General features: G+C 46.5%; 4 protein-coding genes across 4 annotated transcripts; all 4 read left to right on the top strand.

Moving 5' to 3' along the window:
* Positions 1-8,853: 8,853 nt before the first annotated feature.
* Positions 8,854-9,790, top strand: B0H65DRAFT_447383 (uncharacterized protein). The gene is made up of 3 exons (XM_062825866.1): positions 8,854-8,931; positions 9,022-9,171; positions 9,239-9,790. Exon 3 carries the CDS (start codon positions 9,249-9,251, stop codon positions 9,705-9,707), a length of 459 nt encoding a protein of 152 aa, XP_062685556.1. The 5' UTR covers positions 8,854-8,931; positions 9,022-9,171; positions 9,239-9,248; the 3' UTR covers positions 9,708-9,790.
* A 274-nt stretch (positions 9,791-10,064) lies between these two features.
* On the top strand, positions 10,065-11,142 carry B0H65DRAFT_553912 (uncharacterized protein; the record flags this gene model as incomplete). The annotated part of the gene is made up of 3 exons (XM_062829993.1): positions 10,065-10,191; positions 10,230-10,473; positions 10,546-11,142. 3 exons carry the CDS (start codon positions 10,065-10,067, stop codon positions 10,661-10,663), a joined length of 489 nt encoding a protein of 162 aa, XP_062685555.1. The 3' UTR covers positions 10,664-11,142.
* A 3,313-nt stretch (positions 11,143-14,455) lies between these two features.
* Positions 14,456-14,930, top strand: B0H65DRAFT_447379 (uncharacterized protein). The gene has a single exon (XM_062825865.1). It carries the CDS (start codon positions 14,578-14,580, stop codon positions 14,755-14,757), a length of 180 nt encoding a protein of 59 aa, XP_062685554.1. The 5' UTR covers positions 14,456-14,577; the 3' UTR covers positions 14,758-14,930.
* On the top strand, positions 14,456-15,440 carry B0H65DRAFT_553911 (uncharacterized protein). The gene is made up of 2 exons (XM_062829992.1): positions 14,456-15,031; positions 15,055-15,440. The coding sequence occupies exons 1-2, from the start codon at positions 14,785-14,787 to the stop codon at positions 15,192-15,194; spliced, it is 387 nt and encodes a 128-aa protein (XP_062685553.1). The 5' UTR covers positions 14,456-14,784; the 3' UTR covers positions 15,195-15,440.
* Positions 15,441-15,721: the final 281 nt, after the last annotated feature.

Genomic DNA, 15,721 nt, shown 5'->3' with positions numbered 1-15,721 from the left:
TATAGAGTAGAGGGTAGAGAGGGTCCAAATAGGCAAGGCCGCGCGGTTCCGCGGTCCCATCTTTTACCGTACCGTACCGATTCTTTGGGTGGGAGTCCATCTCTTTTGGTGGAAATGATGATTGGCGGTGGAATGGGGTAAAATGGATCACGGACGGATTATAGACAGGTAGGGCATAGCATAGCATAGCATGGAATAGCATAAGGTAACGGAACGGAATTTGGTGGGAAAGAGAGAGAGAGACAAGGCTAGGAGCTGGAATATGAAGCATGAAGCAGCATGAAGAACAACGACGTATATGAATGTAAACTTGGAGATGGGCAGACATGTTGTTGAGCTGTAGCTAGTCGACTTTGATCCGCATCATCATCATCATCATCATCAGCTTCATCGTCATCGTCGTTGTCGTTGTCGTTGTCGTTGTCGATACCATCCCGTCTTCGGCAAGCCGGGCAGGCACGCCAGATACATGCAGCCTGGAAAAGTTTCGAACCAGCAAAGTACTGTAGAAATACCAAACCAAACCATACGGCACATCACAACCCCATCCAGCATCATCTGGTTGGTAGGGAATAGTACCCAGCAACGGGAGAAGTGGGGAGTAAGGTAGGTATGGCAATCTTCCACGACTCCACGAGACCGAAAACGACGACGGTCGACAATGGACGATGCGGCGCTTGATCCGGTGATGTTCGTCCGGCCTGTCTGCCTGTCTGCCTGCCTGCCGGGGCAGAACAGACCAGAGGAGGGTAGCCGGTGGAGAGATAGGCCTACGTAGTATACATCAACCCTTAAAAGTTTGTTAGCGCGGTTCTTGTGACAGGGGTCTGCAAAACTTCACAGGAAAATAACGGGACAACCACATTCAAAACGGAAAATTGGATAAAGTGTATAAAGCCTCCAAAACGCATCTGGTTGATACCAACTTCTTGCATGAAATGTGGTGGAATGGTGGTTGAGTTGCGAAGAGTGCGTAGTAAAGTCCCGCGCTAACGAACTTTCCAGGGGTGATGTGTAATCTGCTTGCAGGGCATATTCTGCTCACCGCGATTCCAAATTTTTTGTATGCATGCATTGTGCATGGCCGGTTGGCTGTATGTGCGTGCTATGCTACCTAGATAGGGCCGTTTCGCTTCGGTTCCGGGTGGTCGATTCGTTCTCGAGTTCGAGCGAGTCGGTGTCGGGTCGGGCGGTGGGTGTTGGACCACCCGCAGATGAAGATGAAGATGAATGGCTGGGCAGGGAGCTAGGGTCCGGGAGGCCCGCCGGCCGGCCGGCCGGGGTCCGGGTTGGTTCACTTCGGGATCCACCTTGAATTTGACGAAGTTCGACGGCGCGCGCGGCGTCTGTGTGGGTTATTAGCAGTCCGCTAAGAAGTCGCTAACAGAGCGGTGGGTAGACGCTTAACCTGATCACGGCTAGCTTCAGTCGCTGTGGTGAGGGACAGGCGCCAGGCACACACAGGCTTTGGGGCTCTGAGAGCCTGAGGAAGGAAGAAAGAAAGAAAGAAACAATAATGGTGGCCGGCCGGCCAGCTGGCACGGTAGTGATGTTGGACTTCCCCGGGCTTCCGGGCTTCCTCCCGCCGGCTGGCAATGGGGCCCCGACCGGATGAATTCATACCCATGTGCCCCGTTGGGTCGTGATGTTGGCTGGGCTCAAGGGCCCACTCTCACCACTCTGAGGCTCTCTCACAGAGTGGGATCGTACTGTGCAGAGGTACCGCTTCTACTCAGTCGTAAGAGATTTACTCCCCATATTAATTCCAGAGCCTAACCTTCTTACAGTATGGTTAGCTCCCTCATACAAGCCATATGGATATGTAAACGTGGCCATACAAGGGGTACACAGGGGTGCCCAGTTCTTTGGCAAAAGAGGGGGTTCTGGAGACCGCCAACCTTTTGATTCCTGTTAATTTCGTCATTTTATCCCTTTTACACATCAGCCAACAATACTAACACTAGCCATAAAAACGATGATATTTTTAATCCTTTCTTATAAAACTATACCTCATATTAACCTTGGGACTATCGATGTCATTTGTACGTAAATGGCTATACAATTTGCATTGCTGACTGGATTTGATTTCCTATTCTTTTTTCTTTATAGATGTGATAAAAGATTTTGAGGATGTTAGAGTTTTTATTGTCAACGACGAATATAATATTATTTACTGGCAACTTTCTTCCCCTGTGTTTATATATATTATTGGTTTATTCCTTAAAAGTAATAACTATTATTTTGGTTAGGTTCGAGAGTGGTAAAGGGATATTATTGAAGAGTATATTTTGAATGAGAATTATTTAGTTAAATACTTTATAAAATCGAAAGGGAGCCGATAACGAAAATATAATATGTAGGGTATTGAGAGAGAGTGGTAAGAAGGTAAGGCATTTATATAGGTAGAAGAGTTTATCGTTATTAAAAATAAAGACGAGGATTAATATTAGTAATGATGTTAATTAATTAAAATTAGCGCTATTAAATTTCCCTCCTCCTCTTTAAATACTAATTCTATATTATTTACCCCCGATTTAGCCGTAATAAGAGCTTCTTCGTTAGCCGTAATAAGTTTAGTAATAAATTCGAGCTTTTTAAGCTTACTAAAACTAAAGATTTATCATTATTTATAAAAGGCCTTTAATGAGATTATATTATAGTCAGTATAATTTATACTTAGTTCGTTGAAGGTAATTTTCGCATTTGGTTCAATATAATTATCGATAACTTCAGTATTAGTAGTTTACTAGAAGTTAAAAAAATTAATATCCTACTAGTTAATACTTTTAATTTTCATTTTCCAGTCTTTTAAACCATTAGGGTATATAGAAATATTATAATCGATAAAGGATTTAGTTACTAAATTTAGGTTTTTTAATTTAAAACGATCGATTACCTATATAATAATATGTGTAAGTATAATCCTCTTTTTACTAGGGTTCTATTTCTCAACGTTATTATTAATAGCTTTTTATTCTTTAATATATTATTCGTATTTATTGAAGAGGTATACCTTAATGGATTTATTAATATAGGTATCGAGGGGTTATAATAGGGGTATAAGACCGCTAGGGATTAGTATTCGGTTAATATTGTATTTATTAAGGGTATCGAAAATTTCCTTTATTTTGTAGAAGCCGGCCGTATTTAGAATTAATAATACTTTATTACTATTATTGCCTACTTCTTTATATAATTCCTTATTAATTTATTTGACCATTAATTTTTCGTTATTATAAACCGTTTTATTGAATTCAACCATTATACGTTTATTATATTAATCGGTTTCACTTGGATAAATGAAGGGGGTTAGTAATAGAATAGAAGAGATAGGTTAAATAAAGACTTTTATTTCCTTCCTTTTTTCCTTCTTTTTTTCCTATGGTTAAGTAGGGAATATACTATTTACCCGCTTTTATTTATATTATAATTTATTTACCCGTAGGCAATAGGTAGAAAATATGGTACTAGTTTACCCTTCTGTTGGGTTAAGGTTTTATTTTAGATTAATAACTATATTGGCTACAGGGAAAAAGAAAGAAAAAAAGAAAAAAAAGTAGAAGGAAGGGTAAATTCTAGGTTTGTAGTATATAGTATTACGTTTATTTACCCGCCTCAGTTCGGATTATTACTTATTTGCCTATAAGTAATAGGATTAATACGATATTAGTACTTTCCATCGGTTTTAATTTTATATACGATTTATAATTTAGAAGTATAATTTAGGGGTAGGGGAAGGAGATGGATGTAAATAGGAGGGTATAAGAAAGAAAGATGATAAAAGAAATAATTTGATTTATTATTTGAAATTTTTCGTTTAGCTATATTAAAAGTAGCTTTAAAAATAAATTTGGGTTTTAACTATTATACTCTATTTATAAAAATATATGGAATAAGAGTAGCTTGCCGCTTGTTCTATCCGCTTCGGTCGGTCTTGTCCGTAATAGTATCATTACTTCTAATATTATATGTGGCTCTATTAAGGAATTCGAAGGGTACAGGGGTCTTATCGAAGTTGATAATAAATTATTTATTTATTTATTAAAGTTAAGGGAGGGGAAATTAATTGATTATAAATTAGATAGAGGGGTAAGAAAGATATAAAATATTTATTTTGTAGGGGGTGGGCGGGCTATGGATTAAATAATTAATATTTTACATTATAAGGATAGTTATTTTTCTTCTAATAGATTTTAGAAAATTAATTGTGAAATAAAGGTAATCTTTTAGTAATTTAGAAAATTGCCGTATAATATAACGAAGGATAATATTATATTATTATATAAAGTTTCTAATTTAACTGGTCGAGAATAGAAATTATTAGTAGGGTTGGCCGGTTAATTAATGAAAAATATACTTTAATTTTATTTTAAATTAATCAATATATATTAGATTATTTACTTTACGTTTTGAAATAAAGTAGTCGAATAATTACATTTTTAATTCTAACTATTTAGATTAGAAGGGAAATTTAGTACCGTAAATAATTTTATTTCTTCATAATTATTAACGTATTAAAATAGAGCGGGGTATACCGAAGTACTTCGAAGTTTAAAAATATATCGGGTGGCGGAAGCTATTAGGTAGGGTATAATTATAGTTATTAATTATAGGATTAGTTTCTAGGGTTTCGAATTTGCGATTACGGCAGTTAATATTATCGATAGGAATAAAATTAAAGAAGAGGTAATTTAAAACCTTAATTTTAATACAGTAGGAATATTAGCAACGAAGTTTAGCAGTTTAAGTTGAGGGGGGATATACGTATAGCCGATTTTGATATTATTTATGGAGGGGTTTGATTTTTTTGCCCCGCTTCTTTTTCTTGGTAACAATATTATAAAAAGGGTAGAATAATAAAGTCGATGTTAATATTATTGAAGAGAAAGAAGTATTATAAAATAAATTTAATAGTATTTTATCGATTTGTAAAACTTGGGTTTTTGGAAGGGTAAGGAGGGGAGTTATATGATAAGAAACTATAGTTAAATAAATGAAGTAGGGTAGTAATAATGTAAGAGATTTAAAATAAAATTTACTTTGAAGTCGGTCGATTTTTTAATATTGAACTCGCGATAGGAATCTTAGGAATTTTAATAGTGGTAAATTTAAATACGTCGCTTGCTTCTTTGATGAAAGATAGTATTGTGATTGATAATGTGGTGTTGTTTGATTGATTTTAGCGATAATGGTGGTTAGAGTATATAAATTAAATTTCAAGAAGGTTATTTGGTGAAAGAGTAAGAGTGGGGAGATTGGGCGAGATTCTCAAAAATTACTAGCACGGGGCACACGGCTGGCATGGGTCACCTGTAGTCGGCTGGCGGGGCTGTCAGGGTTGAAAAAGTGGGTAAAAGCAGGCTTGCCGGCCCGGCTATACTGTATTGAGATTAGTAGAGCTGGGGAAGTAAATCTCTTACGACTGGGTAAAAGCGGTAGAGTGAGCTGTTAATGCAGTGATGGTGTGTTGTCGCTGCAGTAGCAAAGTTGTAGGTTGAAGTGACCTACCGAGTACGGTTTGGTTATCATTGATGGTAAAACAGCAGTGCCGCGGATGCAGAAAGACGAGTTGTCCTAAAACGGCGCTACCTCACTGCTATTTGCGGGGTAATAAATCCGGTGTTTGATAGCCTGAATGGTTCAAACATATGCAAAGCATTGTAAGCATGCTGATTATAGGCGCGGGGACTAGTTGCCGCGAGTCTCTGGGACGTTACGATATTGGAGCTGTCGTCAGCTGCGTAGAGGCATGTCGATGAATAGATTAATATGCTGACGATGTTGAATTGGGATCGTCATCGGCGACCTTTAAAAATCAATATTGGTTCTCAGCTCCTACAACTTCCAATAACTGGTAGTTCGGAGTTAAGATAGAAACTTCACTTACACAGGCTCGACAGGACAGAGGACGAAGGCTCATGGCTTTGGCCCGGACAGAAGAGAAGCCAAAGAGTTATGTTTGGCAAAGAACACCATTTCTAAACTGATAAGTCTCTTTTCCCACTTCTCTCTGACGTATTTGCCTCCAGTTCACCCAGTATGTCTTTGAAATTTTCATGAACACAATCAATAATTGCACAGCTCTTTGCCAACTTGTCCAGGCAACAACAGACACTGGACGGTCAGCAAGGCGTTCTTGTGTAAAGCGCCCTTGCCGCCAGCAATATTAGATACCTTTTCTTCTGTGCTTCAGAATTTTCGCCTTTCTTTGCTTCTTCCATCTGATCGGTCAGTCGTATATCTCCCACTTATTTTCTCCGGTCCCGAAAAGTAAAAACGAAGTCCGATGTCCGGTGTTTGAAAGGCGCCCAGATGGCGGACCAAGCAACTTGAAAAGCAATGTTCGCAAAAGATAAAAAAAAAAAAAAAAGCGACAAAAGGAAAACAGCATACTGCATCGCGAACTATCATTGGGTGCCAAGGCTCGCCACTATAACATCACAAACTACGTCAGACAGCTTCCAGTTGCAAAAATATCTTAATACTACGTTGGAACAAAAAGTGAGGCCAGACAGATATAACTGATCTGCGCCTTGTCGTAATTATCCGATAGAGTGTCTGAGTATGTGGAAAGAGAAGAACATCTCTTCTGTGCTGTATGTAATGCACCTACTTAGACGCGCTTGTCCACCATACATACATACGCGGCAGAACAACGGCACGGAAACGCCACAGATACGCATGGTTGAGCTTGTTTTTCGCCGACAAGCGACCATGTCTACCATGGAAACAGAATATCCAAAGATTGGGAGGATGTCACATCGAAATGTTGACGTTTGCTCACTGCATTTTGCTCGCTACTGGGCCGCAAACTTACCTCTACATAGAAAGGTTTTTAGATGAACTCTTCCATCAGTGCCATCCACAACCTCATCCCGCTTTCAGACTTGCATTCATCCATGCATACGTACATTAACATATGCAATGCATGTGAAATGAGATGAGATGACCGGCAAGCACAACCCATCCTGTTCCATCCCGCTTTTTCTTTTGCTTGACGTCTTGTCTTTATCCCCCGAGAGGGGCAGGTCACGTATGTAGGTAGGAGGGGCAACAAGAGGGCCAAACAAAAAAAGAAAAAGGTGGGTGACATGAACAGTGACACAGAGTAAAGATGGAGGGGTGGAAAAGATCGTGAGAGTTGACGTTCGGAGCATGACTATCGGAACACAACAACAACAACAACAACGGAACAACCAATGACAGGTAAAAAAAAATTAAAAAAAATCTGCAGGTACGCTCACGGACTGAGGGATCTGCATTGGCATACTAGAAGGGGAAAATAGACATGTTTATGGGCAGTTACATGACCTATCTATCCGCGTACCTGTCATCTTGTTGTGTATCTCGAGTTGTGGTGTACGCGACGCCGCATTAGATAGTGTCTGTTCCTTGTACGTAGAGCTTCCTCTAGATTGAATGGCTGAGGAGAGATAGGACCAAAAGTCAAAAGAAGATGTGTATCACCATGCTATACGTACTTGACAGAAAAAAAAACTAACAAAAAAAAATGGAAAAATAGGAAACACTATCTGCACGGTCGCAGTCGCAGTCTTGTTTCAAAGGCGGTCAACGAACAAATGACACCCACAGCGACGCCATCAACGCAGGTACGGTTACCAAACAGGCAGGTAGGCAGGTAGATACAACTTCAACTGGTCTCCGTCCGGCGTCCCCCGTTCCCCGTCGTGCCCGTGCTGGCCGTGATGCGGCGAGCATCAAATGCAGGCACCGCAGGATACATATGCATACTAAAACGGAACTGTCACCTGCATAAACATCGCAAAAACATTGGTTTGTCTTGTTTGGTCCAAATTGTGAAGGCCGGAAGACGGGGTCCGTTGCCCGAGGGAGGATGAGGTACGATTTGCCTCTTTCTCGTGTTTTACCACCTTCATCCACTTGAATGGAAGTGTCGAACTCGATAGCCGAACAACTCGCCGAATGCTTCGCTGCCATATCGTCATTTCCATTAACCCTTCTGGAAATGGCCACCGTCGCCATCACCGTACAGTGTACGGCGTCCATCTCTACGTAGTGGTATGGTCCAGTCCGCAAATGCCTTCATTCACACAAAGGACAATCTTACCGTCCATTAGTCCTTTCTTCTTCACCCACAATGCCATAATGTTTCTCGTCTCCCACTTGGTGTACCTTAGCAGTCTTACCTACTCCCACCCAAACTCCGTCGCAGGGCATCATCAACACCTCCAGTCCTAAGAATGGAAACATGGAAAATGGAATATTCTTTTCCCAAGTTCCATTTCCCCCCCACCGAGGAGGACCGAGTGCCCCCACTACGGCGTAGTAGACAATTCCCAAACCCTCAAAGGTTCGGAGGAACAAACCGATTCCGGTAGCGAAGCCCGTGAGCGGAACACGACGCAAGCTATTAACGTTTTCCGCTTCGTTTCCTTCTCAGGCATACTTTGGCCGACGGCCGGGGGAAGAATGGAGGGTTGGTGGGGTGTCCGCTGTTTTTGCAGGTTGCAAGTTTTTCCAGAAGGGCGAGAGAAGGACCTACGACGCTGAGGAGCCCTGCCTTCTGGCGAGACTGCTGCAACCGTAAGCGCAAACTGCCCATGTTGGAGCCCACTGTAAACCTTCCTAGGGCAGTTTTTCGTATCCAGCAGAGTTGCAATTCATTTCCCGCGATATTGGAAGCGAACCCGACCTGGTCAGTGGTCTCGGTTCCCAAAACGCGTTGTTGTGTGGAGATGGATATGCCGAAACCGAAAAATCTTGTGGCTAGAGAAGTTAGGTATTGTAGAGCCCGAGTAGAGCCCGTTGCGTATGTACGCGTGTGTATCGGAAGAAAAGAATCATTGATCAACTTGAGCATAAAACAATTTGTGTCTTTCTTCTGTTTTACCCACAACGGAAATCAATTCCGCCGGCCGGGGAAATATGATGCGAGTGATACGCTTCGATTGACGAACCTGAGACTGTTAATCAATCGTCTCAGTTTCGTTTCCTCTGCTTCGCTCCGACTGCTGTGTGTGTGCTCCGAACTTGGGGGGATGACGAACATTACGTAACCGATCAACATATTCGTGAAACGGAACAGAAACAGCAATGACGAGATGATAAGGATCCCGAGATATTTTGGCTTCGGGCTCCCAATCTTGCACAGCAACCCACGCACGTGGAGATGATGTTGCAAAAGTGAAGGTATCCTTGACCCAGCGTATGTAAGGTACGGTGCTCTGTACAATCAATGCTGATGGGATGTTCCCAGGAGCAGGGAAATGGTCAGTACTTGCCTGATTGCGTATCGTAAGGTACCGTTCGTCCGAATATCAACCCCACGCCAATTGCCTTGTTGCATCTTTTGGTACTTCTTTCCAGTGATCAGTTGCGCCTTTTCTCCATGCGATTGCCGATTCTACATCGAGTCAATGCTGGGACTCAGTTTGCCCAGCGGCTCCTTAGCAGATTTCATAGCATCCCCGAATTGGCCGGTGTGTATTCTCTCCCATTTTTGCCTCTTCGACCGTCATGTTATCAGCGAGTTCTTGAGAGCTGGACCACCGGAAAACGTGGATGAATTCGGCGACCCGCAAAGGTCAACTGATTTCAGAAGACCGACCCAACTGAGGTGCCTGTGCCCTGGACCCTTGAAACCTTCAAGAAGGCCCATCGCCAGGGCCCGGGGAAATGTCTACGCGATGCCTATTGGTCCGAGGAGGCAAGCGTTCCTGCGCTAGTGGAAACCTTCGCGATGGAATCTGGGACACGCACGATGCAACAGCACCCGAGAACAGTCGTCCAGGTCCTGGATGCTTTACCGTTAACCGAGTGTGTTATGACGGTTGGAATTGCAACGAAACCTGGGGTTTCATCCAATTCCTCCAGAATCATATTCCTGGAACTTATCATGAACCGGATATAGCGTTTACCGGTCGAGGGCCGAAGCGAGAAGCCCGCAGAAATGGTCTACGGTCACTGCCGTGAGGACGGTATCGGAATCCCTGCCCTTAATCCGGTTCCTGATTGCTCAATTGCTTGGACCGGATGGGTCCATACTTCGTGCAGTTCGTGCAGACGGGAAGTTAGACTGTGCTATGCACGGTAACAGGTTGCGTGATATCTTCCCCGCCCATCATGCGATCGAACTGGAGATACCAAAGCGAATTGACCACTGGTTGTTCTCTCAATTGCTCTCCAGGCCGTCAACTGCTGGCAAAGCCTGTGCCATGGAGCATTGCTGCATGTTGACCGCTCCACAGACAGACCGCCGGGTCACCGTGAATTGGAACCGTCGACCTTCGAACTTGGCGGCCGGTCTACACGTGCGGACCGCAGCGAGGAACGGACCACATGTGGAGGCTGTTCGGGCCGTATCCCGGACCGCTCACTCCATCTTTGCCATGCTTCAGTCTTAAAGCGATACTGTGAAGACCGGGCGCTCATGAACAGCCATGGACTGGATATTTTAGCAGTTACAACGAGGCTCGGGGTTCGAATTGGTCCGTGATGATCGGCTCACGTGGTCTGCCTACACAGTACACCTCCCATTCTCGCCCCGGTCACCTGATATTACAGACTGGCCCCGGGGTCTTTCCACCTCCATATCCGCGGCCCGTTGGTAACGGTCCGGGGCAGGCTTGTCCATGGACACCGGTTGCCGCAAGGGTCCGCCGAATACACCGTAGGTTTATAGGGCTTGCTTGGGCCTGCCTATACTGGCAGTTGAGCAGCTGTAGCCTGTAGGGTAATCGCTGCCGTCCCACATGCAAATAAGTTGATGAACTGACTTTGAAATGAGGATAGCGGTGGACCCTGGAACCTGTAACCGGTCATGGCGATGTAGATCCGAATAGTCTTTGAAGGGTAAAAGCCCGAGCCATCACAAGAGGGCATTCCTATCTTGCTATCGCGTGCTGTGCCTCCAAGCTGCAGTGGGTTTGGGCGAGAAAGTTCGCCTCATATGTGATTGAAGACGTCAGTAATGTTTGAAGTGATTTTAGAGCCTCACTTCCAGGCTGGCGTGTGAATGTCAATGCTCAACTGGCGAGCCTGCTAGTTCAGCCAGATCAGGCAGCTTGCACAGTCCGTGTCGACGGTGGCAAAACAAAGCTGATGATCCGATTCGACACAGTCATGATTTCAGACAAGGTTGGTTATGCCCATGTATGTGTCTTTGATCAGGGAATTGTTTGACGAGCGTCCTCGGCGTACTGTGCCTACAATACCAGTGCAGGCGAGGTCGGTAAAACTCGTCAAGAGTAATCATGAGAGATGAGACAAAGTAGCCTCGAATGTCATGCCTTTTTCGTCACGGTGGACCAATAGCCGAGTTTGGCATCGCATTGAGAATTTGTGTACAACATCGAGTACACCGTAGGCAACGTCCGTGGGTGAGAGAGTAGCATCGCTTTGAATGATGGAGGGTGCAAATGATAGGAAGGAACAGCCTATCAGGACGGTGAAAGACGGCAAACCAACCTTGTCTCAAGCTTGTGTGAAAATCCTGCCTCTGTACCTGCAGATTAGTGCGTCTGTTCTTTGCAGTAGCGCATGTGCAGATGCAGACCGCCTGCAAGGCACAGAAACCGTCACCAGCTCTGGCTGCGAGTGAGAACAAACATCACAGTCGAGACTACAATGTAGCTGAAGGCAGAATCGTATCTAGGCGCCTTGACTTGACTCTGTAAGCTTCAATGCTAGGAGCATCTTTTCGTTGATAGGATGGTCTCCCTCAAGCAAAGCTCGTGATGGAGCAGGTCGTATGAGAAAGACCGAAAGGAAACGATGTGACCGGTGTCTAGGACGCAAGACACACAAAGCACAGCGAGTCGGGCTAATGCGATCATACCGTTCCATGCATTGAAGGCAGTGAAGGCTGGGAGATTAATCCGGGGTAAGGTACCTTGATGGAGTCCGGCCGATGCTACCGACGAGTCCAGAGTCGGCCATGAATGCTCTGTCGAAGGAAGGCAAGCAAATGACTTCTAGAAGGCGGAATTCTGGCCGGCAGCACTTCCGCCAACAGCTTCACCTCTTGGGTGACAGGCCTCTGGGTGTGAGCGGGGACCCAAAAAGCCAGCCGTCAGCGGCCAGCCCAGGCTAGCAAATACCTATCTAGGTTAGCATTCATGTACTGTGCAGCAGGCGGTCAAGGCGGTGTGAAGATGGAACCTGGTTCAAAAGACAAGGGTAACGCTTGGGCCCTTGATGAAGCGACTGGACTCGAAAGTTGAAGTTTCTGTGAACAAGTTGTGGATGTGATGACGGCGTTGCTACCCACTGGTGCTTGCCTCGAGAATGGCATTTGAGAGGTTTGGAAGACTCGGAAGGCTTGAAAGGCTTGAAGGGCTTGCAGAAGCCTCATGGTTTGCCAGGTAGGCTGTGGGCAAACCTTGGAGAATGTTTGACATGACTGCCATTTTGATTGTCAGATTTGCAGTTTGAGGACTTTGAGAATTGAGATGCTGCTCGGGTGGATGGCCAGTAAGGTGTGCACATGCTTTGCAGTGCTTTGAGTGCTGATCCCACCTTCCCACTTGCAGAGGATGCGCGGGGTATGATTTTATGAGCCTCTCTTTCCCGTCCCGTCCGCCTCGCACACTCGCCGGCGATACCTAGAGGAAGTCGTGATTCACAAACCCTGTCGCCCGGACCTTTGGTAAACTGAAGATCCATTCAAGTCCGTACCAAGTCAGTACGAAGTCAAGAAGTGCCCGACAATCCCGTGTTCGCATCAGAATTGAAAATTTGGACAGCTTTGGTCGTGTGAGAAAAGTGCTGACACTGCTGAGTGGTCGACATGTGCAATCTCGAGTTCAAGACTCGGGTTCTGATTTGACGTCGCCCGTCGAGTTTGCCACCGCGACTGCCCAGTAGAGTTGATAGCGTTGTGGTCCAATGTGATGGGAAACTGCCTGACACCACCATCATCAAAAAATCAAAGACACGAGATGCGGAGGGCCGGCTACGTACCGCGCGGCGCTGACCTCTTTCTGTCACAATCACCGGCCTCAGTGGTGACGGCGCGTCTTGACTGGCGGCAGCAAATAACAATACACTATCGCTCGGGTGATGATGCATCGGAGGGGCAAGTCTGGCAAGCTATTCATGAACTGCTGTGAGCCTGTGCTGCCGATACCCTCAAGATCCCGTAGTTCGACCGTCACTACTGGCTACCTCGTCGTTGCTTGTGTGGCCACATCCGTCATCTCTGTCCATCATCACGCCCGATCCAATGCTGGGTTACAGCGTACCTGCGTGAGGTCTCCCGGCCGTTTCATGTGTTTTCCATCGCTGCAACCACTTGGGAACGGCGGCCGCTGGGACAGTCTCTGTTTGGCTGCCAATCGCACACCTTGGCGCTGAGACGTGCATTATCACTGCCCCGCGCGGACATCTGGGTCGTTGTGGTTGCCGCATGAGGCGAGTTTTAAAATTTCAATTGAACCTCAAAAGTGCAAGAGCGTATGTCTCGAGTTTGCTTTTGCTTCTTCCGTCATCGTTGATGCGTTGCTGGAAGCCAGACCCCGGGCAGGCACGGGAACGGAACCGGGTCGCAGCGGTGGGTCCATTTTGCGGGAATCCACACATCATATTTCAGGCACGCCGACCCGATTTGCTTTCAAGCGAAGCCAAATGAACGGGAGATCCGACGGCGGAGCAGCACCGTCATTCTCTCTTTTGTGTACTTGTCACTCTGCCACAATTCTCTTTGACAAGTCTTTGCGTAGAGGTATCACTTCCTTGATTCAATATATCTGTCAGAGGCAACCATTTTAGCGCAGCTGCTCAATGACAATGCCACCAAACAAAACACTTGCTTGAGTTTCAGCTACTGCGTATCAAAAAGTCGTAGAGTATAGGGCATGGTACATTACACTATGGCTTCATTGGCCTAATCAACCCAATCAACCTCAATTATCCCAACTCACCCCACCTTGTCCCCACCATCCGACACGGCGACACCACCGCATCTCTCTGTCGTCGTCGCTGCTTCCTTGCTGGCCCGCCTTTTGCCCGCGTCCATCATTTCGCTGAAGCAGCGGGCGGGGACATGTGGGAGTTGTCTCGCAGGCCCCGGCTCTGGCCTTGGATCCGGATGGACCCATCAACCTAGCAGCCCATTTCCCTTCTCGCCCATTTTTACTCCAGAGCTCTGTTACCGACAATACGACCCATGATGTATGGCTCCGGCCGGGAAGGCTCAAATTTCGGTAATCTACACAGTACAGGCAATGTTCCCAAGCCCTTGGGCCTTCTAGACAGAAGTGGTAGACGGCGACAACTTGTTCGTCGTGGGATGAATCAGGAGCCCGTCGCGTGAGCGTCGAGTGTCCTTCTCTTGGGCTTGACCGCAGAATCAAGAGGAGCCTTGACCTACAGCTCTGCAGCTCACTGCTACTACACAGTAATTCCTAGCTGCTCCACCAAAGCTACACCTCTGCAGGCATCGTCAAGCTCACTGTCCGGACTGTAGCTGCTGGGACCCCGGGGTCTTGCCACAACACCCCCATGTTACCGGAATACTCCCGTCTGCCGCTGGCTCGGACCCTATTTGCTCTTGTTCAAGGTACCATGCTAACCTATGATGCCCTGTAGACGTGTACCATGCCCAACCCCAGCTCCGTCTGGACCAATTCTCGGCCAGACAGCCAGACGCACAATCACCGTATTAAACACAGTGCATATGCTCACGGCTCGCTGAGGATCGGACGAACTTGGGTGGGTGCTCATCTGAACTCATTGTGTACTCTTCGCTGTATTCCCCAATCCCAGTCGCTCGGATGAGGCATAATCGTCGTAAACATCGGAGCCATGAGGCCAACCACAGCACGAAAAGCACGCACGCATTGGATGGGAGCCGAGCCTCTCAACGGGCTCTACAGCCTCCGTGCCTTCTCGTTGCTCAACCTCGGTCCTCACTCCGAGACAACCGGAGCAGTCAACACAGCGAACCAGGCCCTCAGCACCCGGACTGGAGGTGAGGTGACCGGCCCAGGTGGTGTGGTAGTGATCCGGAGTGTGCGAGCACTAAAGCGAGCTGCTGGCTTTCACTGGGGCCGTTCATGTCGTCGGCGACACTAGAGAGCACTCGGGCCTGCAAGATCGCTGTTCACGGTCCACTGGGAAGCTTGGGTCGAGGTACCCGTGCTGTGGTTCGCTCTGTGGTACCCTCATTCAGGCTGCTGGAGGTGGTGCTGCTGCTTGCTCGAGTCCAGAATTAGAATAGTACCAGAATTGGACTGGCGGCTGTGCCTTTCCTCTCCTCCAGACAAGCAGAGCCCACCCACACCCATCCACCGTCCACCTATCCCCCCAGACATTGAGGACATGGGTCAGGTGGGCACGGTGGGTTCCTGAACTTCCCAGTCTGTCCAGTCCAAGGTCCAAGCGAGGCCAGCCAGTATGCATTTCGACTAGTGTATAGTATACGTATGTACATGGTTCTGGTACGCACCCACATGTACACCTCTCAGCCAAAGAACATAGACCGCACCGGGACAGTACATGCCGGGTGGTGTGCTGGGCCCTGGTTGTCCTGGGGCGCGGTGTCGACCATCCCGGCTTGCCCAGTCTCACCAGTCGACTGTCCAGCGCCGTTGCATCTTCTTTTGCCCGCTGATCCTGGTGGGACTTACTTATCCTCCCAGGGTCCCCGTCTCCACGCTTCCTCTTCCTACTCTCGAGATCGGCATATCTTGTTCTTGGACGTGTGGTGTATTTATTCCTTTACTTATCGGTCTCTGCCCTC

This window comes from Neurospora tetraspora (genome assembly GCF_033439725.1).
Source record: "Neurospora tetraspora strain CBS 560.94 chromosome Unknown B0H65scaffold_1, whole genome shotgun sequence".
In the NCBI taxonomy this organism is placed as follows: domain Eukaryota; kingdom Fungi; phylum Ascomycota; class Sordariomycetes; order Sordariales; family Sordariaceae; genus Neurospora; species Neurospora tetraspora.
This window is presented reverse-complemented; position numbering and strand designations above follow the sequence as displayed.